Genomic DNA, 26,825 nt, shown 5'->3' with positions numbered 1-26,825 from the left:
TCACTGCCATGTGCCTTGATACCATCAACTCCACAACCAAATTTAGCCCTGCTATAACCAGATGGAGCTTCGCTGGGCTCAGTGGGCTGAGCGTGCATCTGCAGACGGAGAAGTTGAAGAGGATCACCCCGCAAGAAGAGGTTCCCTCCCGCACCCCGGACAGGGGGCGGCAGCCCCGCACGGTTCGGCTCAGGGCCACCGCCCCTCCCAGATTCCCTCAGCCCCTCCTGGCAGAGCCAGGCGACGGGGGTACCCCCAGCCCCGCTCCCTCCCGGCAGGGCCCAGCCCCGCGCCCCGTCCCCGGGCTGCGGAGGGCTGGAGGAGGAGGGCTCCTACTTACTTGGGGTTGGATGAATTCCAATAGATGGGGTCTAAAACGATGGACTTGGCCAGCGCAGTTCTCCATAAAACCATGAGGGCTCCCCAGCAGTACTTGCAGGCGGAGGCGTCGCGCCGCCGCGCTGCCATGGTGCCGGCGGGCGGCCTCCGAGTCCCCGCCCGGCTCCCCCGCACCTGGCGGCGGGGGCTGCCGCTGTCCCCGGCCGCCGGGACGGGGCGAAAAGGCGAAAAGGACGCGCCGCGGCGGTTTATCGGAGGCTGGGCGAGAACCGCCACCGATCTACTGAGTCATGTATGCCAGGCGCGTGTGGACACTCCTTCCGCGGGGTAAAGATCCAGGCCACCTCCGGAGCGACGACGGCAGGAACGGGCAGCAGCTCAGTCCTTCCTCCTGCTCGGGATTCCCCGACTGCCTCGGAAGATGCCACTCACACTGCCAACTCCCATTTGGATCCAGTGCGCCGTACACATTCACAGCGTCTAAGGCTCGCGTGAAACGGAGTAGAAATAATAATAACAATAATTAAAAAAAAAAAAAACGATAATAAAAAGGCAGTGGGAGAAATCAAGAGGTTAGACCACTGCCACGATTGAGGCTCCTCCCGCGGCTCTCTCTCAGCGCTCCCCGCAGCGTGAGGTCCACACGGGCACCGGCCCGCGTTGCTCCGAGCGGCTCGGACGCAGCCGTGAGTCCATAAATCCACTCCTGGAAACAGCACCCGTGCTGCCGGGCAGGCGTATCCGCAACGCTCCGACCCCCGGGGGCTCCGCTGCTGTCCTTGGCTCCAGCACGGATCCCGGAGCGGGGCAAAGGACGACAGGAATAATTAAAAAACAACAAAAAATAATTAGAAGAAGAGGGGGTCGCGGCGTCAAAACCTCCTTTTCTCTCTCCCTTCCCGAGATCCGCAGTGCGTGCCGCGGCGGCGAGAGGAGGAGAGCCGTACGCGTAGCTCACACGGAGAAGGCGGAAAAGAAGAAGAAGAAGAAGAAGAAGCGGCGCCCGCCGCCTCCGTTACCACCGCGGCGCCTTCAGCCGCGCCGCCGCCGTGAGCACTCCACTGCCACCGCGGCGAAGTCCCCGGCGCAGGAGCGCGGCCGGCGGCACAGCGCCGCCGTAGCCATATAAGCGCGGCCCCGCCGCCCCGTCGCCGCCGCTCATAGGGCCGCCGCCGGGCCGCCGCGCTGGTTGGGCGCCGCGCGTGTCACTTAGCGGCGGGGCCGCGGCGGGCGGGGCCGCGGCGGGCCGGGCTCAGCCGGCAGGTAACACCCCCCGGCCCCGCGGGCGGCCGACGGGGAAGGGGAGCAGCCGGGAAGCGAAAAAACGAGCTTTTTTTTTTTTTTAAAAAAAAAAAAAAGCAAGAAGTAAAAGTCATTGCTAAAATTGAGCGCTTTGGAAGCACGCGTCTGCCTGGAGCCGGAGCCGGGAATGGGACTGGGGCTCTCCTTGTCCACTGCCGGCCGCCCGCTCCTACGCGCTCCGTGGGCTTCCCAAGTCTCTCCGGTTGCGCGGCGACCCGGCAGCCCGGCCCTCAGTGGGAGTGGGGCTGGAACCGGCGGAACCGGCGGTGACAGTCAGAACTCCGCGCCGGGTTCATGCCCCCGTCGTTTCACGCCCGCCACTTTCTGCCCTTCCACACTGATGGGACTGCATTTTCGGACCTGACTTTTTTCAGCCCCTCGCACATCTCATAGGCCCTGTTATCTCACGTCACCATTCACTTTAGTTATTATTAAGCCCGGACAGAACTGGATGCGCTCGCCCGATGGCTGCGGAGGACCTACGGAGGAGGGACACCGCCGCTGCCCTGGCTCCGTCCCTGTTTCTCTCGACCCGGCGCCGCTTGCACGGCCCCACAGCTCCCACTAGCGGCAGTCGGCGGCCCCTCGGCTGCGCCCTTCGGCCGTGCCCTGGCCGCGAGCCCACGCGGTTCCCCCCGAAAGGAGCCGCGAACTACGGTTGGGGGTCTCCCAGCCAGGCTGGAAACCGAACGGATTGCGTCCAGAGCCGCGCGGCGGTGAACAGCCGCTAAGGAGAAGGCCAGAGGGGTTGCAGAATTTCTTCCGGCAGGGATTTCATGCCAAAATAGTATCTACAGAAAGGCTTAAAAGTTAAATCCCAGGAAATAACGGCGCCGCTCCCTCAGTCGTTTCCCTACCGTTTAGTTCAAGTGAGCAAAAAGCGCGCGACAAAGGATTGCAAATAAAGAACTAAATGTAATTTTATTCTCAGAAGAATATCGGCATTCATTTAAAAATCGGCGGGCGAACGTCGCGCAGACGGGCAGGGAGAGCGGCTGCAGTTTGCTTTTCGCACCAAACATCGAACGCGTTCTAAGTAAACTGCTTAATTCAATTTGAATTCGCAGGCGGGACGGAATTGCAGAGCCGGAGACGCGCTTTGGTGGGAAAAAGATCCGCTCCCCAGGGCTTAACGCCCGAGTGAGAAGCACAGATTGCGCGTCGGTGGCCGCCGCGGAGCGAAGCGTTTTTTTATCCGACTGTGAGCAAATGCGCGGCGCGGAGCCCGGCGGGAACCAAGGTAAACACGGAGCCCGATAGACGCTCCAGCACCACCGACGTGTAAAGTGTAAAGATTTTGTCACGCTGCCGCTTTCTGTTTGTTTGGAAGCAAAAGGTGATGGGCGGTGTTTTGTGAAAGCTGTGAGTAAACGGTGACCTCTAACTCGCCGTATCCTTTCCTTAAGTAAACCGGAGGAAATGAAGAGCGCTGGTATTGTCTGAAAATATCCTCCTGCGGCTAAATATATCACTTGACTCCTATTGTCAGTGGCTAATCATTCTGCGTAAATACAGCTGTTTTTGTCCTCACCGTGCTCGCTATAACCCACAATAACAAAACCATCTTGACTTGGGATCCCAGCGAAAAATGGGAACTTATTTCTGGGATATCTCAATCAGAAACGGTTAAAAAAAAAACCCAAAGCGTTGCGGCTTCGGGTCCCCTTCCTGCCAGCGGGGCCGAGCTGTTGCGGGTCGGAGCAGGGGAGTGGGGAGCGGGCGGTGCTCGGCTGCCGAGGGCCCGGTGCTCTGCAACCCGCGGCCCCGCTGCTTCCAAGGGTATCGCCTCGGACAGGAGACGTGGGAATAGGAGACGGGAAGGGGGTAAAATAATAACTGAAAAATAAATTACAAAGTTGAGGCGGCTTTTTTTTTTTTTTCATCGCGGGTGGTGATTTCACGAGGAAGTCGAAGAGAAGCGCATTTTGGGATTCGCGGGGAATGTGGTTTCCTGACAGACTAACTGGAAAGGGACAGGCTTTTTGGGGAGGAAATCCTGTCGGCACCTTGGGGAGCGATGCCCCACATCCCCACTACACCCCGACTGCCCATGCCGGTCGGTGGGAGGCCACGGGCAAGGACGGATAGGCGAGCAAGCGAGAGCCGCCGAGTGCGGGTGACCTTCAGAGAAAAAGTAACGATAAAAATCATGGCTCTGTTGTTTGCACTGCTCTATTTCCTTTAGTTCAGCCAGCCTCACGGCAAAAGTCGGGTTTGTCCTGGAATAATTTGTTTTGGCTTCTTTTTGGCACTGAGGAGGGCGATGCATAAATATTTCCTAAGAAATCTGTGACAAAATTTGCAGCTAATTTGAACCGGAGCAAGATTGGGCCCATATCCTGCATTCGCTTTTTTAAGCACATATCAGAAATAACAGCTCATCATTTCCCTGCCCGTGGCAGGGGGGTTGAAACTAGATGATCATTATTATGGTCCTTTTCAACCCAGGCCATTCTATGATTCTACAAAATAAGAAAACAGGGGGCAGGAAATTTTTAATGGAAATTTTGAAGTGTGAAAGCCCACCCTCATTTGTAATTACTCAAAAAATTACCAAAAGAAAAGTGGAAAAGATCTAACAAGTACTGCCACATTTAATAGAGATAAATGATTGGGCTATTGCCACTTCTTTAAAGCTATTTAAACACAGCATTTATTGGTTGTACAAAAGGCCAAGCATGCTAGATACTTGAAGAAGTTCCTAAAATACCATTAACACCATAACAATGTATCTTCTGTATTTATGGTAGAGTTAATGTATATCCAGATGTTTCAGTACTTCTCCACGCCTGTTTTATAACTGCAATTTTGGTTAACCATAGCTTTTTAGAAAATGAGCGTGGCTCTTCCTAAATATAGCCATAGAATTGAAGCAGCCTTGCAATAAATATCGGAAAAGAACTTGATACATTCTAACCATTCACTTCAGTCCTCTGATTTATTTTTATATGGACTCTCACTGCCATTTAGTGAAAATAAAAATTCTTATTTATTTGTGATCTGTAGAGAGATAGGGTGGGAAAGAAACAGCGACTAAACCTCTACTACACTACTCCTCTTTTTATGAGGGTTTATGTTTCCTTTTTCACAGCTGACCACTGAGCCAACATAGCCTAAATGTCAGTGCAGGAAAGATGATAGGAAACATTAGCTTGTTTAGTATGGAAATGTCAGGAGAGATGCAGTACTCCCCAGCTGGCTAATGAAGCGATGGGATGGCGAGAGAGAGAATACCTCTGACATGCATACATTTGGTAGCACTAGCATGAAAATGAAACAGATGTGTGAAAAAGTCACAATTCAGCTCCACTCAGTTCACTCATTGTTCAAAACTATTCGAGTCTGGGCACTGCTACCATATCTGTATCGGAAAGTCTTTGGCACATAGATACCTCCGCAACTCTCTTTCTGAAATAAATCACCTCTGCAGTGCAAACTGAACAGTATTTATCAAACCAGAATTTTACTTGAACTTGCACTTAAGTCAAGACTCTACAAGAGCACAGCTAATCATTTCACTGCTGCTTGCCAAAGTACACAGCCCCAAATACTCTGAGAACACTTAACAAGATGTTTTGTGCAGTTGGAAATGAATCACAAACAACTCTGAGAGCAGGCCTCTCTACGTTTGGGGTACACTTAAAGAGCAGCAGAGAAATACTCAAATAAAGGGCACATTAACAGCATCAGAAAGACGGGTTTATGATCCTCAAATCAGTAAGAGCAACAGACACCAAAGATGTACGCTTCTGTTTTAAAACAAGAGAATGGGTAAAATATTGATACTTTAAGCTAGTACTGGCATATTTTCCTATATGCAGTATGCAGTCACTCAGCAGCTTAAGAGGTATGAGCAACTCAAGTCTCTGACTTGTGAAGCTTCTAGGACGCCAGCTCTCCAGTACATCTCACAGCATTCAGCCTTCCACATTTTTAGAAAAATAATGATAAATGAACGTGGGAAGACCAATGGGCAGTTTAACCTCCAGAGCAACTTCTTTCCACTATGAAATAGAGCACGGACTATGACACCTTCTGCTCTTTCCTGCATCTGCCAGAAGGATACATTGCCTGATACTAAAATAATTCTCCAGGACCTTTATGACTGTGGGTGAGAAAAAGTAAAATCTCCTCTAGAATCAAATATGGAAAATGAATACTGCTCAAGGCAGCAGCAACTGAAAATGATTTACTTGCCTCCCTGGAGATGAGGAGGAAAGAAAAAAAACAAAACAAAACAAAACACAACAAAGCTGTTCAAGTAACCGAAAAAATGGAAGTTTAAACTCCAAACTTTAATATAATAACAAAAAATCACCTGATACAATTTCTAGCAGCAATTTCAGCAAGCTTTCCAGGTAAGTTAATATCTTAATGGAGACTGACATCCACTCAGATTAATCATTAGCTAAATATGAGACTGCATATTAACAGACTTTACATCAGATGTGTATCAAAGGGAAATAAATATCTCTGAAGTTCTTATCAAATGTCAGCTTAACCATCCCCAAACTGCGCCCCTCATATTTCCCTAGAAATCAAAAGCAGCCCTGAAGTCCTACAGTAACTAAAAAACCAAAAAACAAACACCCCCACCAGAACAATGCAAATATGTAGCTTATCTATGCCACGTCTACAGGACGCTAACGCCTAGAACATTTCCCACCACCTGTACTTCTGCCCACCTCTGAAAACTATCTGTTCGTACTTCTTTTTTTTTTTTCTTTTTTTTTGAGGACAAAGAAACACAGGTAGGAAGTCATGGAATTAATTAATTCTAACTAAAACATTTTGTCCACACAGTAGTCCTAGAAGTGTGAACAAAGTTTAAGTCTACATGATTTTAAGCATAAAAACCAAATACTACTCTTCAACACAAAACCAGAGACTTGAAACAAAAATTCCTAACAGCACAGCTGCATGTATGACAATGTAGCTTCTTGCTTTTAGAAGAGGAAACAAAAATGCATAGGTCTGTTTGAATATCCACTTTTAATAGCTTGTTTCTCTTAAAGGAACAGGGGTTGTTTTGTTTTAGAAATACAGGTATCAGTTGAGCTTTAAATACAGCCTGCTCCTGCCAACAGGTCACGTACATGATTTATTTGGTTTCAGCCTTTGTTTTTATGCATTAAGAAACCTTCAACCTTCTTTTGTAATACAATATATAGAGACAAATGTAAGTACAGTTAAGTGTAGATATTTTACTGTCTTTGCATTTTTCTTGACATAGTGGACAAAGCGATACACATCCATCTGCCCCCAAGCCCAGGTTTCATACAAAGCATGTTGAATGCTGCTGTCAGTGACACACTCAACTTGCTTTACATTTCATTTGGCAAATCTACAGAAACAGATCCGTAGAGAATATCAGGAATTATTTCCATCTTTATCCAGCAACATTCAAATGCAGGCAACTACTGATTTCTTTCATTTTATGTATACTACAGATGTTGCATATTGGTAGGAGAGAAGTTTCAGAGGTGGACAAGCTATATTAATTCAGGCTCTGGTAAAAGAGTTGTATACAAAAAGGGGATTTTTTAATATAATTTTCCATCTATTGTTTTATCTTTCAAAATAGTGGATAACATTCAAGATCTTGTATACGAGCTTGCATTTGCAGTCTTCTAAAACAATTCATTTAAACAGAATCTTAGTTTCTGCTTTCCTTTTGGGGAAAAAAAAACTTCAATTTCTAAATCCTTTAGGATCTGATTCATTATATGGTAATGATATTAACTTATAGCAGTATACTATATTATGAGGTAAACTGAAGGGGATTCGATATTTAAGTATTGATGTAAGTGCAGTAAGCCATACAGCTGTTTAAACATGATAATACCGCTGAAATAAGTATCTGTCAGAAGGAAAAAACACAAAACCAACATTCATGAAAACAGCAGCAGCCATCAAAAACATTCACAACTGCAGGGATTTTTTTTACTGTGTGTAATTTTGCACTGTAAGTAGGAGAAGCCACAATAGTTTAAAGCAAAATTAAAAATATACCACTATAGTCTTGCATTTAATAACGTGAATTGTCATTCTTATAGCTGTTTATAGAAGTGTACTAAAAAAATTTACTTAAACATATGACTTTAAGACTTTCACTTTATTCAGCAAATTGGTTTATTTACACAATGGGAACGCTGGTTGAATGCTGTCAATGTAATAAAAACAAATCTAACAGAGACAATACTGAACTCTCCCTATGTATTCATAGCAGAAATGACAAACTATTTCCTTACCTGTATCAGGAACATCAAGCGCAACAATGGGACAGTATCATAGGACACTGATTTAACAATAAGCCACAGAGGTCCAGTAATACCATGGCAATTTACTCATGTATTCACTGACTTTTAAAAAAATAATTAAGAGTCAGCAATACCCAGTATAAAGTTCTGTCAATTATCAGAGTCAAACTCTGATCAGTAGGTCTGTAAAACCTTATCAGATCATTCACAATTCAAAGTGACCTGATGTGCTTCAGACCACTAATACAGAAACAAATGTATGAGAACTGTTCTCTAAAAGGCAACAATGATCTGATAAGGGTTTACCTTTATGGAGTTTTAAAAAAATTAAGAATTGCAGAGCACAGCCCCTATTAGAACAAGCTAACTTTCCAGATTTTCAAAAAAAAATAAAAAGACAAAAAAAAAAATTGAGAGAAAAAAAAACAAACACTTCAACATGAAGCTACCATACAAAGTTTTTTTTGTTGGTGGTGTTTTTTTTTTTCTGCTTTGTTTTTTTTAAATGTTTTTTTTTCTTCTTGTAAGAGTTCATAGTTGCATTTTAATCTTGGCTCTTTAGTGAGAAGGACAGTTTTGGCCTAGACTTTCCTTTGCCCAAGATAATTTTTTGCTCTTCCTTTTGCTGACGTTGCCTCTCTTGTTCTAGTTTCATCCTCTCCTCATGAATCTTTCTTTGTTCTTCAACAATTTTCAATTGTTCTTCAGCCTATGTATGAAAATGGCAGAATTTAGGCCAGCATATTTAGCAGTCATAAAAGCAATTTAAAAGTCTGCAACCAATTCCACATAGTAGTGCGAGCATCTACCTGAGCTAGACGCCATAGTCAGTTTCAACGAACTATTTAAAAAATGGTGACATTAAATTAATGCAGAAGAGCCAAAATTTTTTTTACAGATTTACAGCTAACATATCAGAATCTTGAATGTTTACTTGAAATATTTTTCAGCACTGTTTTGCAAACAATGTATTACATGATAATTAAGCAAGTCAGCATATAGAGAAATTTGCCTGACATCTGTCACATCAGATAAAGTCAGCATATAATGAAATGATAATAATGAAATGTTGAGACCTTTAACAAAGATCTCCTACCTCAAAGACCCTCCTAATTCAAAGCAATTTCTACTTAATTTTTAACAAGCCTGTCCTTATACTGACTTACAATCCTTACAACTCTTCCTAGTCTAAGAGGTGCTTATTTTGTTCATTGTACCATTTAACAACTTGAACTTTAACATGAGGTGATTAGAGCCAGCTAAGCCACACTGAACATCATCACGAGGCAAGAACTTGTTTAAATCAGTTTGCATATCAACATAATTGACTTTTATAACTTTCAAGTCTTAAACTTCTACTCAAACTTCTACTCCTGCTCAGCAACTGTGCATCAATATTACAAAAGTCTCAAATCCAGTTTACACTTGTCCTGCTCAGTGAGAAAAATTAAGTAATTTCTTTTGCAAGTTGAATGTCTTTGCTAACTTACTTCATCCTTTCCTGTCAGATACAAAAACATATTTAATTCTAAAGGTAGCAATTCTGCTCCAAATTAACATAGCACTAGACCAATTTTTTCAGACTACTGTTACTGCTAAAGATCTGGTTAGTTATGCTCAAGGGAAGGAGAGCAACAGTACTGTTGACATAACCAGCAACAGGTAAGTTAAATTCTAAAAAGCACTGATTTGTTTATTTTAATACTGTTGCAAATCAGGCAGAGGGACCTGTATTCCCCTACAAAACTGTTAACTATATCTTTACATACCAGTTTAGCTTGTGCTTCCGCAATTTTTCGATTATTCTCTTCTAGTATTCGCTCTAGTTCCTCACGCTTTGCACGCTCTTCTTCCTAAAGGGGAGGACAGGGTAAGATGTTAGTAAAGTAAAACATTCATCTCTGCACTTTCACTAATCTTTCTCAGAATTCTTTCGTGAACTGACTTAAAGTGGTAGCTTTACAGCCACCTATTTTGTCTCACAACGGTAAATTGTGCAGCCACTAAAAATCGGTCTCATCTCTAATACTAAATTTATATCATCCCGCCCAGTCCAAACAGCAACCAACTAAACCCTCCCTAATCACAGAATCCTGACAATTTATTACTACAACTTTAATATCACACAAATCAACAAGGACAACTACAAAAACTGGAAAGTATTTACCAAATTAAAAGTAATATATAAAATATAAATAAAGTGAATAGTTTGTCTCACCAATTAAGTATACCTACGTATTCTTTACCTATACTCCTTTAATCAGCATTAAAAGTTGAATATTTACTGTCTTGTCCAGTGTCCTGCAGAGTGTGCTCCTCGGCTGCCATACGCGCCAGCTTCCTCTTTAAAATGATTTGTACTGTTAGCTTGGCAATACCTGCATCAGCAGCTCAACCATTTATAAAGAAACAACATACAAGGAAGGCTGAGCTGAGGAATGCAGATGTTTATGATAGGAAGGAACAAAAATATGTAAATCATTCCTAAGGCAAACAATTAATAAGAAAAATACATTTACTGTTAGTGGAAAATACAAATGGTAATCCATACTTCGTGGAGCTATGGGCTTCCTTCATGGGGAGAATGGACTTTACATTCAATATTTTGACAATTTTAAGACAGTTGAAACTGTCATTAGCAGTCTGAACTTGGAATTCTGGAATCCAGGGAAGGCAAGATCAGGAAATAAAGCCTTGTAATTGTTGTTTTCTTGGTGAATTTTATGGAACTTTGTTATGCAACCCATAAATATGAAGACTGCGTGAAAGGTTTTGAGGTGTTTCAGTTCACATAATAGATATTCAAATTATTTTAATATTTGGAAGACTTAAAGTAAGCCAGAGGTTTGTGTCTGTGTAAGAAAAAAAAGTTAATATGAACAAAGCAAGCATATGAAGAGAAAACTTCTTACTATGACTAGTAACCAGCTACTAGCTAGCACACTCCACTCCAGGCATAGACGTTTATTCTGCACTGCAAAGAACTGATGGGGCTTCTCTGCATCATACTGAATGTAACAAAAATACTTATGAAAAAAAGTCATAAATATGATTAAATAAAAACCTATACAAAGCATTTGCTGAGCATACACATCTAAATTCAACTTCAATTCCTTTATAGGTAAAGTCTGGATTTACAGAACAAGTATAATTTAATATCCCTAATACTTGTTATAACTCAGAGACTGTTTTTGTTTTAAATTTTAAAGATGCCTGTGACAGACGTGTCATATTTAGTATGAAGATAAAGCTTCAACACTACTGTATTTCCTTTTGTAAGCCAATCAAAATATTAATTGAAGATAAACAGTAAAGAAGGTGTGAAGTGAAAAGATTTGATACTCATGACTGCTTAGCGCAAATTTTGTCCAAAATTTAAAATTTGTCCTGACATTTCTGGATCCTGGAATGATTGGTGCAGGCAGGCATCAAAGCCCTTAGTAGCAAATTACTGTCTCACAGAAAGACATTTTCAGCTTCTGCTCCAGCTGCTGATTCGGAAAAAAAAAAGAAAAAAAAACAACAAAAAAACCCCAAGTCACACGTTCAGCTTGACTTGACTTCAGACAAGGGCAATCTGCTCTTTCATTAACTTCTAGGGAAAAAAGGAATTGTTAGTAGTTATTAAAAATGGATATAATGATTTGGACATAGATCCTTCATGAAGACGTGGATGGGCTTATGCTCGAAGTCCCAGCATTAGTCCAATGTACACTCAAAGAAAATGTTTCAAAAGAAGAATAAGAAACCTATTTGTTAAAGACAGGTACTGCAGCTCAGTGCTGGACCCTGCTCTTTGCCTGACTGAAGGCAAAAGCCTCTTACAGTCTAGGTAAACAAAATGAAACAAATGAAGGATACACAATTACAGATTTTTTAATACCCTTCCCCAGAAAAGAAAGGACCGTTGATAAATCCTGCAGCCATGGCAAAAGTTTCAAACAATACTGAAATATGTAGGTCAGTTCCATTAAAAATCAAGTATCCTTGTTCAGGTTTTAGGAGAATAACTGTTTAAGTATCAGTGAGCTCCTCTGAATAGGCTAAAAATTAAGTTTCGCAGCAATGAAAGTTTATACGAGAAGGGAATTAGATTTGTTGTATTCCATCTCTTTCTGAACCGAACAGGAGGCACAAACCGACACTGAAAGTTTTGCCATGGACTGTCTCTACTTTCCAAACGACCGAGCGTTACCTCTCTGGCTTTTTGTGCTGCAAGTTCAGCTTGTCGCTGTCGCTCGAGTTCTTCGAGCAACTGTTTTTCCATGATGCGCTTAGCCTCCTCCACCCTGCGGAGAACCTCTCGCTCAATCTCATCCTTCCGTTTCTCCAACTCTTCTTCCACTCTTTTAGCCACAAGCTCTTCCACTCTTCGAGCAGTTTCTTCCTCTATGAGTTTCTCTTCGATTTCTTGTTGACGACTAGAAAATGCAAATATGAAGATAAACTTTAAAATCAATAAAAATGGTTGCACTAACTCACATATACAAAGCACCAACCAAGCCACTGAATCAACTTTTAATAGTTTTATGCTATACACACAGCTATGTGTGTAGGCCAAATATTTCAACCTACACTGAAAGGTGCATTGAAATGAACATTCAAGCAACCATAAGGACTGTTAAGACCATAACATATTTAGCATCTCTCTGTATCTCAAGACATTAAGACATTAAGTACTTCTTGATACAAAAAAGCATCATTTCACATGAAAAAAAAAAAAAAAAAAAAAGACCTCTCATCAAAGCTTGGTCATCCATCACCCTTAATTTTATACAAAGTAAGGCAATCTGACCCTGTAAAGACTTGTCTTCAAACCACTGTCAAACAAAACAAACTAGTTTGGCAACAAACTAAACAGAAGCAATACTAAAATATTGGATTTGTAACTTGTAAGAATGTATGGTGTAGTTTTTGTCATTTAACACAAATTTAACAGCAAATTCAACACCAATAACATGAACATTTAACATCAAACTTCAAATTCTTCAGCTTTCCTTTGCTTCCCACCGTAATTATCAAAAATACAGTATGCCAAATACTGCCCCATCTGAAGTACTCCATTCAGGCCTGGAGCACCCAGCACAAGAAAGACATGGAGCTCTTGGAATGAGTCCAGAGGAGGGCAACTAAGATGATCAGAGGGCTGGAGCACCTCTCCTATGAGGAAAGGTTGAGGCAACTGGGCTGGTTTAGCTTCGAGAAGAGAAGGCTCTTCCAGTTGTGGCCTTCCAGTACTTGAAGGGAGCATATAAACAGGAAGGGGAATGGCTGTTTACAAGGGTGGATAGTGATAGGACAAGGGGGAATGGTCTTAAACTGAGGCAGGGGAGGTTTAGGTTAGATATCAGAAGGATGTTTTTCACACAGAGGGTGGTGGGTGACACACTGGAACAGGTTGCCCAAGGAGGTTGTGGATACCCCATCCCTGGAGGCAAGTAAGGCCAGGCTGGATGTGGCTCTGGGCAGTCTGGTCTAGTGGGTGGCATCCCTGCACATATAGCAGAGGGGGTTGAAACTAGATGATCATTGTGGTCCTTTTCAACTCAGGTAATTCTATCAAATAAATTCTTATAGCTGTTACAGCTTTCCATGTTTTGATTTTTGGAAGTATTTTCAAATGTCACCTTTTACTTTTGTTTTGAGGTAGCATTATTACTTAGCCTGATCAGTATTTAAGTTTTCAGTAAAAAAAAAAAAAAAAATAAAATAAAAATAAAAAAATAAAAAACCTCATCAAAATGATTAGGTCAATTCCCAGGTTTCTTATCAAATGAAGAAAGAAAATCTTCTAGGTAGTAACCAATTACGTATGACAATTAGATACCCAAGAATTAACTATGCTATTTTTTTTTGTTCTAATACAAAGCGAATATCGTATAGCTGTACTTCATATGGTACTATTTCTTTAGGATTCTCACAGGCTTTAGGGAAAAGGCTTTTTTTTTTTTTTCTTATCTTGAATCTGAACTTCCATTTTAAGTACTCCATGTCAAAAAACAAACAAACTTATCTTCTGGTCTGTCAACACCAGAAAGCCATGATTCAGAATAAATCCAATTGTTTTAACATTCTAATACCCTCTAATTTTTATAATGCTAACATTTTTCTACCTTACTTACGTTCGCGGAATATCTAGAGTTGGAAGGAACTCATAAGGACCATGAGGCCCAACTCCTAACTTCACTCAGGATCACCCAAAACCTGAGGCACACAAAATTGTAATCTAGATAGTCATCTAAAATATCAGGTTGAAAAGCACCCAGATTCCCCTGGCTCAAGAATACTTAACAAAAGTATTCTGAATGAAGTACATTAAAAAGCTCTGGAAACCCCAAATTAGACATCCAGGCCCAGAATATAAGATTTCTTCTTCCATTTTTCCAGTGACAAATCAGGTCAGCATTCGCTTTTTCAAAAGCAGTACAAAATTTTCCGAGGTGATTTATTAAAAAAAAAAAAAAAAAGGAAAAAAAAAAAAAGCTCTGCATAGATATTCAGAAAAATGCATCAACACCATTTTGTTAATGCTTCTACTCCAACTTACAGTCCCTTTCTTTTGGATAAAAGTTGGTGAAAGGCTCAAATTTTTTTTTTTTTTAATACTCTCTATACTAAATAACGCTTTATTTCCTGAAACTTTTATTCCCTCTTTGGGCTATTTTTTCCATAATGAGTCTTATAATGACACACAAGAGGCTCTATTCTACAGAAATTCATTTTTCAGAAAGCTCATATTCAAGTGCTTTATTCAACTATTTTAGCTTTACTTTTAACGTTTGGGAAATCTACAATGAAAGCTACCTAACTGAATAAAGACAGTATACAGCTATAGACCCTGACATTCATGCCTGAAACAAGTTTTCAAATGTCTTCAGAAACTGATGATGTACTCAAAATAAACACCATGCCATACACACGTTTTATCCTTATTGCCACCACAAATCCCATTTGTATTCCATTTAACTAAGCAAATACATCTTCTCACGTAGTGCATTTTTCCATGAGCACAGGCAATAACAGCGTTATAAATTTATAATAATTGTTCTGTATACGTGACCAGATTTCTTCAAACACTGGAAGCAGAAAGAATTAAAATAGAATAAAGTCAAAATTTATTCTCACAATTTGTTTAGGAGACTGCCTTGTGCCTACTGATAATTATATCCAATCATTGACTGGATATCTCAAGAAAGCCAAGTTAAAAACATGGATGTAAACCTCAATCTAGTTGACATCAACTATTCATTTTTTTTTTTTTAAATCACAAGTACTTACGGTATTTGACACACGAATGTCACTCTGAGCAATAATTCCATATAAACAGAGAAGTCATTAATGTGAAAATAATTTTAGTATCTTCCATTTACTTCTTGAAGGCCAATTGTAGAAAATATGCAAAATATGCTTAGCAATAGACAGACTTCTAAGGGTGGGGGGAGAAGTGGAGCGACAACCCACCAATTATACATGGCTGCCATTTTTTTTTTTTTTTTAATTAAATAGAAAACTGGAATGATATTAAAAGCATTAGTCAAGGTATATATTAAGATCTGAATAGACACAAAGTCATTTTCCACATACGATCTACGATCTGTCCACTAGTTAATTTGGTCAGCAAGTATTTTTTCTTCCCAAACATGACTATATAAAACACAAATTAGGGATGCCTTACACAAATACCGTAGGTTTATGCCGCGTTGAGATTTACTGCTTGATCATTTTGAAACATGAAGTGTGTTCTGGAAGCATCAACAGTCTAGTATTTTCCAACTCTTCTTCTCCCTCACAAGTTTATTATTCTGTTGTCAGTACCAACCAAACATCACATTCTTCCTACATGGACTTCAGGAGTATCTTCAAATTACAAAGTTTTCTAACTCGCACAGATCACTTAGCACAGAAGAAAAAGAAACTTGAAATGCATGTTGCTGCATCAAATTTTACTTAATGAGCTACAGATCGGGCTGCTTTCAGTGAGTGCGCTCCACAGAAACAGAAAGGTCAAATATTTTAAATATGTTTTTTAAAATATTATTAATACTTCATTTTCAACTACTTGAACTGATTCTCTCTTTCACTTTCTGAATTCTGGACACAGATTGACAATAAACTTAGTAACGAAGACTAACACTGTTTAGTATTTTAAGTTAGACAGCATTTATTTTGTTATTTATTTAATAGTTTTTAAACCATTTAAATAATATTTTAAAAGCCATTTATTTAAAAGAACACATATGAAATAAGACGCATCTATGAAATAAGACGCACCTAAACGAATACCAAGATATATTATTCACTGCATTCCCAAATAATTACGTGCATTCCAATTCTTCATTCTAGAGGTGCAAAAAATACTTGTTATTAACTTAGGTAGCTGCAAAGGAACTGCAAAGGTAGGGTCAACGACTCAAAGAGCCCTTAACATTTCTACGCATCTGCATGACACTACTGCCAAATTTTGAAGTAAATGAAGGAGATAAAAAATAAAATTGAAAGTGACAACTCAGACCTTCCGAATTACAACATGAGTTTCATCAGAACAACACAGTTGAATAGAAACTCAAAGCTCCACCTAAGAATTATCAGAACTTGCTGGCCTCACACATACAAACGCTACCTCTAGGTTCAGTCCTTTCACCAGTGAAGAAAGCATTCAAAGATGAATCACTTTAGCATAACTGTTATATCCCCTTGCTGAAGAAAGGCCTCTTTCTCACTTAAGAAGGTTGCTAGACATCTTAAGGTAACACAATGTTACTAAAATGAATCTTCTTTCTATCTGCAGACTTTATGCATACCTGCATTTTCCACAACAAAAACTATAAAAGGAAGAGCTTCATTTGAAGCATCTCTCCGGATTTCACTCTCCCCCTTGTCGATACACAGTACAACAAAATCCAAAGTTACCATAGTGACTGCTCAACATTTCTTCAAACCCAGAGATGGGCCATCCCGAATGCCTCCTCTCGACGCACAACAAGCGCCACGCCAAGGGGAGGGGCGCGGAGCATGGCAGCGCAGCACAAAGCCTCCGGGCGCTGAGGCCTCACCATAGGACGAAGTTTAAGAGCAGCGCAGAGCGCAACAGACAGACAGCACGCGTTGCTGGGTGACGGAGAGGCTGCGTGCAGCCGGCCCTACTCGGAGAGGAAAGCCTCAACGCCCCCGATAAACAAACCTTTCGGGAAGGATGGCGGGAAACAGGCAGCAGCAGGCCTCAGCAAGGCCTCAGCGCCTTCTCACCAAGAACAGACGGCTCCAGCTTAGGGGAGGAAGGCGCTGCAGCACGGAGCATCCCCTTCCTTCTTTCCCCCCTCCCTACCCACTTACCTACCTCACACCCCGCAGCCCCCAGCCCAGGCCCGGCACTCACATTTTCCGCTGCCGCTCGAACTCTGCTTTTTTCTCCTCCTCCTCCCGCTTCTGCTTCTCGTCCAGGCTGCTGCGCTTGCTCACCGTGCGCCCGAAGATGTCGATGCGGTCCGGCGGGGACGAGGCGCGCTCGCGTTCGCGTTCCCGATCGCGGCGGGAGGAGGGGGCCGTATTGGAGCGGGAGCGGGACCGGGATTCGCGGCGCCGGTTGCGTTTGCTCTCCCGAGACTTGGAGCGCTTCCGCGCCCGCTCTTTCTCCCGAGAGCGGGACCGCGAGCGGCTCCGATTCTTCTTGTTGTGCTTTGAGCTCTTGGTGTGCTTGGAGCGGGACGAGCTCCGGCTGCGGGACCGACCCATCCCGGCCGAGGAGAGGAAAGGCCGCGCCGGAGACCGCCCGGCTACCCCCGCCCCCTTCTACTAGCGGCGCCCGAGGGAGGAGCGAGGAGACCCCGCACACATCAGCACCGCTCAGCCGTGCGCCGCGTCCTCACTCTCTCCACCGCTTCACGCGACGAGGAGAACGAGCAGGCCCCGAGAGCAGCAGCAGGTCCGGACGCAGACAAGATGGCGGCCCTAACGGAGCGGTGACTCTCTGCTTCCGTCCCACAATGCACCACGCCGCGCTCCAGCCGTTTGCTCTCCCTCCCCTTCGCCCCCGCCTTCGGCTTTTTTTCCGGAGGTGTACGAAGCCGCTCGGGAATGCTCGGTAGCCAATGGCAGGCGTTGCTGGGAGGAGGAAACGCTGTCAAGCGGCGCTTTTTCTTGCGCAAGCGCACAGTCGTAGCGCTGGCTGTTGTGAAGTCACCGCGGAGAGTAGGGCTGGCTCTCGTTTCTGGTAGCGTTGCTAGCTGCTTTACACATTCATTTTATTAGGCCGGCAGCTCTGAGAGGAGTCGTCGATCTGCACCACTGTAGGGGATGGGGGGGGCGGCTGCCGTGGTTACTGGCTGCAAAACGCAGAGTGTGCTGAGCCGTGCCTGCGTATGCGGAGCGTTCTGCAGGTGTTGCCCCGGTGCCTCCCGCATGCCTGTGATGCTGCCCGCGGGTGGGTTTCCTTTCCCAGGCCTGGGAGCTGGGACCTGCCTTGACAGCCCCCACGTCCAGTGGTGAGCTGCTCTGTGGCTGAGGAGTGGCTGTTTTCTCGTTAACCCAGGGTTTTGTCGAGCCTTGATTTTTAATTATTTATTACTTGTATTATTCCAAAGTAGGAGTCGGATGTCGTATCTCACAATTTCCACAACATGTAGTAAAAGCCTTTTAAGTATCTCTTCCCCTCTCAATAAAATTGTGAAAATTAGTCTTTCTGCGTCCTCGCTTGAATTACATAGTTACTGGAATCTATTTCATTGTAGCTAATCTCTACTATATTACCAGTGAACGTCTGTTTTGGCGTAAGTTCACAATACTTCACCTTTAGATGTTGTTGTCTTTCTTTAACTGTGGGTATGTTGGTAAAAGTAAGTTCAAGTCAGATGGAAAATGTGAACTGGTGACTCAGGGAGCAAGGTATGTAAGATTCCTTATCCTTGTTCCGCCAGGTTAATCGTTAGTTTTTCCACCATAACAAAAATTGCAACTGATGCGGTCCTTGGTTTCTTAATTTTTGGAGGAAGCCAGTTGCTCTGTGTCTTTCAGAATTAAGACTTTTTCCTAGTAGACCTGTTTTTGTTTAGTAACTTTAAAAGCGTACTTTGCAGAACATTATTCATTGGGTAGAGTCAAAAGAGTCTTTTCTTCTACTTCTCTTGTCTGACTGGCTTATTATTGTCTTTTCCTTGAAGGAAGAGATTTGGGGATCTTAGTTAACAGAAGGTTGAATATGAGTCAGCAGCTTGCCCAGGCAGCCAGGAAGGCCAACACTATCCTGGGCTGTCTCAAGTGTGTCATTGCTAGCCAGCTGAGAGGAGGGATTGTTCCACTCTACTGTACAAGTGCAGCTTCACCTTAAGCGTGCAGTTCTGGGTTCCTCAGTGTACAATGGTGGCTACCAAGATGGTGAGGGGTCTAGAGGTGTGAGGAGTGGTTGGTGTTCCTTGGTTTATTCAGCCCAGAGCAGAGGAGCTGAGGGGAGGCCTCATGGCAGCCTACAGCTCTTCACAAGGGGGGTAGAGGGGCAGTGCTAATCTCTGCTCTCTGGTGACAGTGATAGAACCTGATGGAATGGTATGGAGGGGGAAGATCAGGTTGGGTGTTAGCAAAAGGTTCCACACCAGAGGGTGATGGACATGGAACAGGCTGCCCAGGGCAGCGATCACAGCCCCAAGCTGCTAGTGTGGTGGGGATGCTTGAACAGTGCTTTCATGGTCTGTGTTTGTTTGTTTGTTTTGTTTATTTGTTTGTTTGTTTTGAGCATTTCTACATGGAGCCAGGAGTTGGAATCAATGATCCTTATGGATCCAACTCAGGATATTCTATGGTTATGTGATTCTAATTCTGGAATTCAGGCCTTCTGTAATTAGTACAGAAAATAAATAAAATTGAAACATCTTTCTGTTATGCCAGTGGGCAAGTAGCAACAGAGTAACAGATGGACACTGTGAAAGCTGAATGACATGGCAGGGATTTATAGAGCCGTAGACCTTGAGAGCATTTGCACATCTCTAGCCCTGGCATAGTTCATGCAGCAGGTTACTAAGGAACTTGACAATTGGATGTTTTAAATCAGGACCAGGCTTGTGAGTTTTCAACTGACATAACTGCTATAACAACTTGGCTGTGTTCCAGTACTGGAACTTTTAAATTGATGTGAAGCAATAGATTCTGGTTGGAAGTTCTGTTATAATTTTATTAATACTACACAGAGTGCTGGATGTACTAGACCATTCTTGGAATACTGAAAAAATTGAGAAGCCACTAATTGTTTTGCCATTAGTTATGAGTTAATTACAAATTATTGTAAAAGTAATTGCCAAAAGCTTAGGTATTTTTTTTTTCCCTTGGTATGGTTCTATTAGTAGCTTCTTTGCTTGGCTTCTTATGACTTTGAAGAAATACGGATTTGAACTCCAGAATTCTATTTCTATTTAATAGCATTGATTTTTTTTTTTTTTCTTTTTCAGAAGTATAAAATAAATACAATATCTTATCTGAACAGTTCATGATATGTTTGTTTGGAGTTCAGAAATATATAATATGGTACAATAAAATAATTTCCCCAAATCATTGTTATATTTTTTCATCTTAGTTTTCATTTAAACTCCTGAGTTCATAAGAACACAAGTATTTAAATACCTGTACTAGAATAGTATAGGTAGAGCTTTTACTTTCATATTTACAAAGACTAGTACTTTTGGAGAAAAAAAAAAAAAAAAAAAGTCCAAGAACTATGCAGTGCTGTCAAGTTGGAAGATTATTTCTATCTGTGATTTCTGCTTTACTTTGAAGGTTGGTAGTTTTTTATCCCGTAATTTTCCATAGCTTAATAATAATAAAATATTACTACTTGCTCTTTTTTTCCCAGATGTAGCTACAGTGAATATGAAATTACAGTACAATTGGAACGTTTTTATGAATTCTAAACTTAAGAACATGTTTTCATCAAATATTTTCATTTGTTGTATTAAGTTAACTTAGGAGTAAGATGATCATTTCCTTAGTCAATTCCCTTTCAAAACTTTCATTTTTTTTTTTTTTTTTAGTAAAATCTTGAAGTTTAATTCTGAATTAAATTGTTAGAATTCTTGAGGTGTTTTTTTTTTTGTTGTTGTTTTTTGTTTTTGTAAACAGCAGTTTTATTAATGGTTTTCTAGCCATGATCGATTTCTATGAACCCTTGTGTTTTCTCATTATTATTATTATTATTATTATTTGCATTTTAATATATTCAGTAGATTGAAGCACATAATTTGGTTCTTAAAACAGTTGCCTTTGAGTTGGAAAGCACCTTACTTGGTATCCAAATGTTGGCATAATTAAAGCACCTCACCCTTCGGTAACGTGGCTACTATCATCATATGAAATCTCTCAACCTGTAGGCATTTGGCAGTAGCCCTGTGGAGAGATTCTGTATTATGATAATCTGCAGATCATATCTGCTCGCATGCCATCACTTCTGTAGTAGCGGGGTCAAAGGGAATCTTGGGAGATTGAAGGTGGATTAGTTTGGCTTGTGTTAAGAGTGTAGCACAGCTGGATATAAGATCTTTGTAATAGGTCAGAAGTGGAAGGATTCTGGAGGGTAAGTAGAGATAGAAAGCAGCAGAGCAGGATATAGTAGGATAAAGCATTTGGTGTATAATTTACTATGACCTGGCATAGCCTTGCTTCAGTAAGAGGACAGAATAAGCACAGAGGCGCTAAGGTTTTGTTTTGGGGGGGGGGGGAGGGGGAGGGGGTGAACAACTGTTGAAATGTCAAATCTTTCAAAGTAGCTGTTTCAGCTTGAGTTTGTTATGAGGTCAGAACCTGTATATGCAGGGTTTGTTTTTTAAGTATGACTCAGCACTGAGATTCCTGCCACAATGTGGATTAGAAAAATTATGCAGATGTAGAGGTTGTATTGCTTAATTGCTTTTTTTCACACCTGATGCTGAAGTGGCTTATTTTACTGAAGCATTTTCTGTCAGCAGCTTTGTTTCTTTTTTAGTAACACTATGGAGTTCGGAGCTGCTAAACTACAGAGGTGGGGAGATGAAGCATCTGGGAGACTCACAAAACATGAGGAAAGTGTTGCAGGAGCATGGAACAGTTGGCAGAAAGGGAAGTAATCTTTTCTAAGGCTTGAGAGAACCACATTAAAACTGTGGTTGCAAAGGGCTTATTTGAAAAGGAAAAAATTAACTGAAAGAAAGAGGAAGTGTTTTACAATGGGAAATTAAATAAATGGAAAGGGCTTTACGCTGTATCTATACAAAAAGGCTGTGTAGATAATTAATATAAATATAGCTATTAGCTGAACATTCAGAAAAGAGAGATATTTTAAATGATGATTGTATATTTGGAAAATGAGTGAGATGTTCAGGGTACTTGAAAGTTTTTTGTAATTCGGACATGGAAAAATGGCACAGCTGGAATAATCAGAACTAATATGTAGATTTATGACAATAAAATTAACATAAAATCATATCTATCTTCATTTCCAACTAGATTAAATTCTAGAAAATAAATGAAATTACCAAATCATGATTGACATGGCAATTTTACTGTTAATGTCCAATGACAGTCCACTTAGCACTCTTTTACAATATTTGGGCTCTCTCTCTCTCCGTGGAAGAAAGGAAGAAGAATGTTCATTTACTTGCTTTGCTCACATTGCCTAGTACGTTTACCTACTAAATAAAAGTTCTTGAACACTATTAGAAATGGTGAATGTAAGCTTTGATCACAACTTGAGGCACTCATCAGCAGGGTGTGCATCCATATTCAGTTTTTCTCACAGTGAATATTTCTTAAAATCAATGTTACATAGAATATGCAGATTTAATATCACATATAAGTATTTATATCTGAACCTAAGGCATGGTTCACTGAAGACTGGCAGTAGTAAAAATCCAACCAGCCTTGTTCAGCAGCTGAATAATTGTGGAGATATTTCATCTCCATAGGCATATTCTGACTTATCTGAAAGATTTCATAGCATTTGCAGCATTTGGCATGTGTAACTAGAAACATATGCCAACCAGAAAAGAGTCAAGGTGTCGTCCAAGTTTCATGAGGGACTGATCCAATAGGAATATGTGGATATATTTTTTTAAGTTAGAATAGCAACAGACAGTGTTACTCAAAAACGGGTTGCTCATGATCGGGAGATTACCACAGTGGTTAGGCTAGTTGAGCAAGTGTGAAAACTGGATTCAGGTGTGTCCTTATTCATATCTACATCACTCCCCTTCCCCCTCCCACCCTTGCCCCATGACAGTATGTTTATCACCAGGTTACTGTCTAGGCTGGAGGAAAGTGAGAGGAGGGTTAGGAGCAAAGTCCTCCCTGCTTAGCTGAAGACAAGTGAATTTCACAAAATACGCAGGTTCAGTGGCAGGAGGTAGCATGGCTGCAACCTAATGGTGGTGGTACTCTGGAAGGGGGAAGTGAGTCACCCTGGATTTTGGTCCCTATTCACAAGGCTGAATTTTATTAAATAGGCGTTGGGAGTGGGGTGGGTGGGTGGAGAGAAATAGACAATCTTGGAAACTGGAACATAAAACTTGGTGGGTCCTGTAACCATTTAGATATTACATAACTACTTCCAGGGCAACTGTGTTTTAAAGTGGGTGAGCCCTGCTCAATTCTTCAAAGGCTATTGTAGGCACTCCCTCAGGAGAGGGCTCCCAGGTTTTGGCTTCTGAATAGATGAAGGTGCCACCCTTGTGGTGCTGACTCATACACCTTAACACAGACAGCCACGCCTCTGCATAGAGCATTTCCGCTTGGCTTTGTGACTCCTTATTAGCGTGCATATTTCATGAGTAACTAATTCTTGTTTAATTTGGAAAAACTCTTTGGTTGAAGTCTTGGCAATGGAAATTTTGTTTGTAACAAGATTTTTTTTTTTTTCCTGTTTCTTCCCCTCATTTTATTAAGACGCTAATCTTTCTGGCAGCACTACTTTTCTGTATGAATATGAAAATTCCTGGAAGTGATTACCTTCTTGGGGGAATGTAGTCAAGAAGCAGCATGCATATCACAAAAGTAGGGACAAAAACATTCTGTCTGCACTTAAAAATAATGTGAAGGCTACAGTAATTAACAGGATTTGATCTGGAAGCACATTTGAATGTTCAGCTCTCAGTCATGCTCTTAAAATTTTATCCAAAAAGGTTAGATAAAGCCCTTTTCTTTTATTTTCTTGCCATCATGCAAACTGATGAATTTTAAAATGGCAGAAAATTCTAGTTAGTACTTTCCTAATATGTTCTTAAAAGAAGTATAAGAAAAACATGATGTATTATATGGGCAAGCCAGTTTAGCAGGAAGTCTTCTGAGTGCCAGATTCTGTCTCCTGTATTCAGAGAAGTAATACTTCATTTTGCAAGTTGAATAATTAATTTATTTGTCTGGCTAAGTAGGCTAAATTTTGAATGAATAAAGCATTGGAGCAGGACGCAAATTTATTTTACAGTGTAGTTTTAACAGAAGCTTTTCATTTTTTTTGCTCTGTGCAAATCTCATTAAAATAGCAGGATTGAGAGACCGTACTTGGAGAGGTCTTTCTGAATGATTTCTTCGAAGAGAAACAAAGCACTAGAGAGAAAAGAGACATCTTGAGGTCTGCCTTCTTGGAGTTTTCAGTAGGACGTCTCTTCTTTCCACTCCTTTTGGAAGGCATCAAGAGTGGTACGTCATATTGTCTGGTTCCATTGTTGTTCATGTCCTTTATTCTGAAATACTATCAGTAGTACTTGTCCGCAGATTGTTTGATAATTTTTAAACCACAATGATAGCAACTGTGCAGGTCAAACTGAATTGTATTTTGGTGAGGGATCTGATTAACTTTGATGTTGTCTCAGCTGAAGATCTGCCACGGAGCCATAATCATGGCTCTTCAGCAATACTGGACAGGGTTGTCTTGAGTACTTGTAAAGCTCAGAGCATTGGGCATCCTCCACATGCATAGCACCTAGCTCACTGCTTATGTAGTGTTGAGTCACACTGTTCTCACGTGTGTACTCTGTAGAATTTGTGAACCTACCATCAGACTGTGAACCGATTTCAAAATGCACTTGGGGCCTGTTTCTTTTGATCTGCGTCTAAGATGGCAATGTGTTAGAGCTGGACAAGCTTCCAAGTGCATGGAGTATGCTAATGCTTATATGTACCTCTTTAACATTGTAGCTGACATCAGTGTGCATGTGGTTACTGTTCATTGATAGTATTTTGTTTTGGTTGGCATGCAAGTTTTGATAAAGTTATTTTCAAATTTCTATCACAGATGCTAATTACAGCTGTATGAATTCTTGGGATATAATCTCAGCAGTGTTGGAAGCAATGTGAATGTTTATTTGCATTATTGAAAAGTTTTGGATGAGTGAACCATATCTTTCTATAGCTTAAAGAATTGTAACCCATTGTGGTGGTATATATTTTTTGGACATAACTCTTATTAATTTGTGTTGTGTTTTTGGAGATAAGGAAAGTGCCTATAGCATGTTAACGCTTTTAAAAGAATAATATATTGAATACTACTTTAAAGTCAGAAACTGTTAATAGTGATAGAACATGGATGTAGTAAAACCACCGAACTATGGGTCAACACTAGCATTTTAACTAGGATAAAGAGTTGTATTTTTACTGTTGAAACAGATCTCTTTACTTCACAATACAGATTGATGTTCGTCTTGGAGTAGGTAAACTAAATTCTTTTTGGATAAAATAAAAACTGAAGCACAGGAAGTTTTGAGCATGTAGAAACACTTCTTTACTCTCAGATCAATTGAAAATTGGTACAAGTTGTCCAGAGAGCTTGTGCAGTCTTCATCCTTGGAGATATTCTAAAGCCATCTGGATGTGGTCCTGGGCAACTCTTTCTAGGTGACTGGGGATTGGACCAGATGACATCTAGAGCCTCCATTATTCTTTGATTCTTTGATTCTGTGAAATATCTGTTGAGGTTTCAGTTTGCAGGAATAATCTAGAGCTAGCCCAAAGTAAAGCACTTTCCAAAAGTATGTTGCTTGGGCATTTGATTCCCAGCTATCCCAGTTCACATACTTTCAATTGCAAAGTACAACTTGCTGATGCAGACATAGCCTCTAACATCACAGAAAGCTGAGTTAGCAAATGCTTTCCTTTTGGCTTCTTTGCTCAGAAGCATATAGATATTGCAAAAAGTCTAGGCCAGAATTACTTTGTGTGTTGGATATATACTGGAATAGCTCAAGTCATTTTTTTGCAGGCTAGAAGGCTGTGTTATTTGTCTGCCAGCATCTGATAGATAGGCACCAGGCCAATGTGAATGTATATAGCATTGGGATATCTAGCCAATCTGAATTCATAGACTTTCCTGCTAGTCAGTTGATGAGTTAGCACACTCTAGACTTTCTTCATTTAAGCCCTCGTTGGGCAACTACATATGCTTTCTTGCTGAAGGTAAGTAGGAGAAATGAGTGGAGGAAGGTAATACTGAGGATGAATGGCAAAGAAGGCTTGGGAAGAGATGAATGAATTGCACTGTGTGGCGGGGGAGAATATATGTAGCTTAGGGTTGGTATGTTGAAGATTCTTCTGCAAACTTAAGTCTAGAGCTCCTGCTGTATATATTAGGTAAGGAAGTAATGCACTGACATGCTCTGACTGCTCAGAACAAGACTCCCAGGGCAAGATGCCATCCATACTAACTCACCCTGCTGAATAGCATTGTCTGCAGTTTTTCTGAAGCTGTTTCTACAGGTATTCAGTCTTGATGGTGCTGAGGGACTTGAAATTGTCTAAAAGAAGCTGTACTTCAGGAAGAGGTGACTTTAGTGCATCTGTATAAAGGTGCTGCTGCAAAAAGCAAATAGAAAAAGAAGTCTGGAGCTTCCCTGAGGCTTGAAGCCAAGATTTATTTGATTGTGAGACATCTGTCATCAGTAGGAGTTGCCAGCAGTGAAGCTGGGGGCTACAAATGAGATT

At 41.5% G+C, this 26,825-nt stretch overlaps 2 protein-coding genes across 3 annotated transcripts in view; both read right to left on the bottom strand.

The window, feature by feature from the left end:
- The window catches only part of EFNB2 (ephrin B2), a 45,395-nt gene extending 43,947 nt beyond the window's left edge, over window positions 1-1,448 (bottom strand). The window contains exon 1 of the mRNA XM_031613707.2: window positions 341-1,448. Within this exon, the coding sequence (XP_031469567.1) occupies window positions 341-468 (128 nt within the window). The 5' untranslated portion in view covers window positions 469-1,448. The remainder of the gene's footprint in view (window positions 1-340) is intronic.
- Window positions 1,449-7,737: 6,289 nt separating this feature from the next.
- Window positions 7,738-17,954, bottom strand: ARGLU1 (arginine and glutamate rich 1). 2 transcript variants are annotated; one of them, XM_031613713.2, is made up of 4 exons: window positions 17,278-17,946; window positions 12,097-12,322; window positions 9,671-9,754; window positions 7,738-8,610 (listed from the first exon to the last, which is right to left on the bottom strand). In XM_031613713.2, the coding sequence occupies exons 1-4, from the start codon at window positions 17,631-17,633 to the stop codon at window positions 8,446-8,448; spliced, it is 831 nt and encodes a 276-aa protein (XP_031469573.1). In that variant the 5' UTR covers window positions 17,634-17,946; the 3' UTR covers window positions 7,738-8,445. The 2 variants fall into 2 exon arrangements, 1 of the variants encoding a protein (XP_031469573.1); XR_004169810.2 differs by lacking the exon at window positions 7,738-8,610 and having other exon boundaries at window positions 10,187-12,322; window positions 17,278-17,954.
- Window positions 17,955-26,825: the final 8,871 nt, after the last annotated feature.

Source organism: Phasianus colchicus, chromosome 1, assembly GCF_987193195.1.
Source record: "Phasianus colchicus chromosome 1, bPhaCol1.hap1.1, whole genome shotgun sequence".
NCBI classification, from domain to species: domain Eukaryota; kingdom Metazoa; phylum Chordata; class Aves; order Galliformes; family Phasianidae; genus Phasianus; species Phasianus colchicus.
The sequence above is the reverse complement of the archived record's forward strand: the minus strand, read 5'-3'. Positions and strand labels throughout refer to the sequence as shown.

Bases quoted from the DNA above. Each gene is read 5' to 3' on its own strand.
- ARGLU1 (XM_031613713.2), bottom strand. From the start codon at position 17,633: ATGGGTCGGTCCCGCAGCCGGAGCTCGTCCCGCTCCAAGCACACCAAG. The intron at 9,755-12,096 runs GTAACGCTCGGT...CCTCCCCTTTAG, and splicing joins CAGCACAAAAAGCCAGAGAG to GAAGAAGAGCGTGCAAAGCG. The intron at 8,611-9,670 runs GTATGTAAAGAT...TTTCATACATAG, and splicing joins CGGAAGCACAAGCTAAACTG to GCTGAAGAACAATTGAAAAT.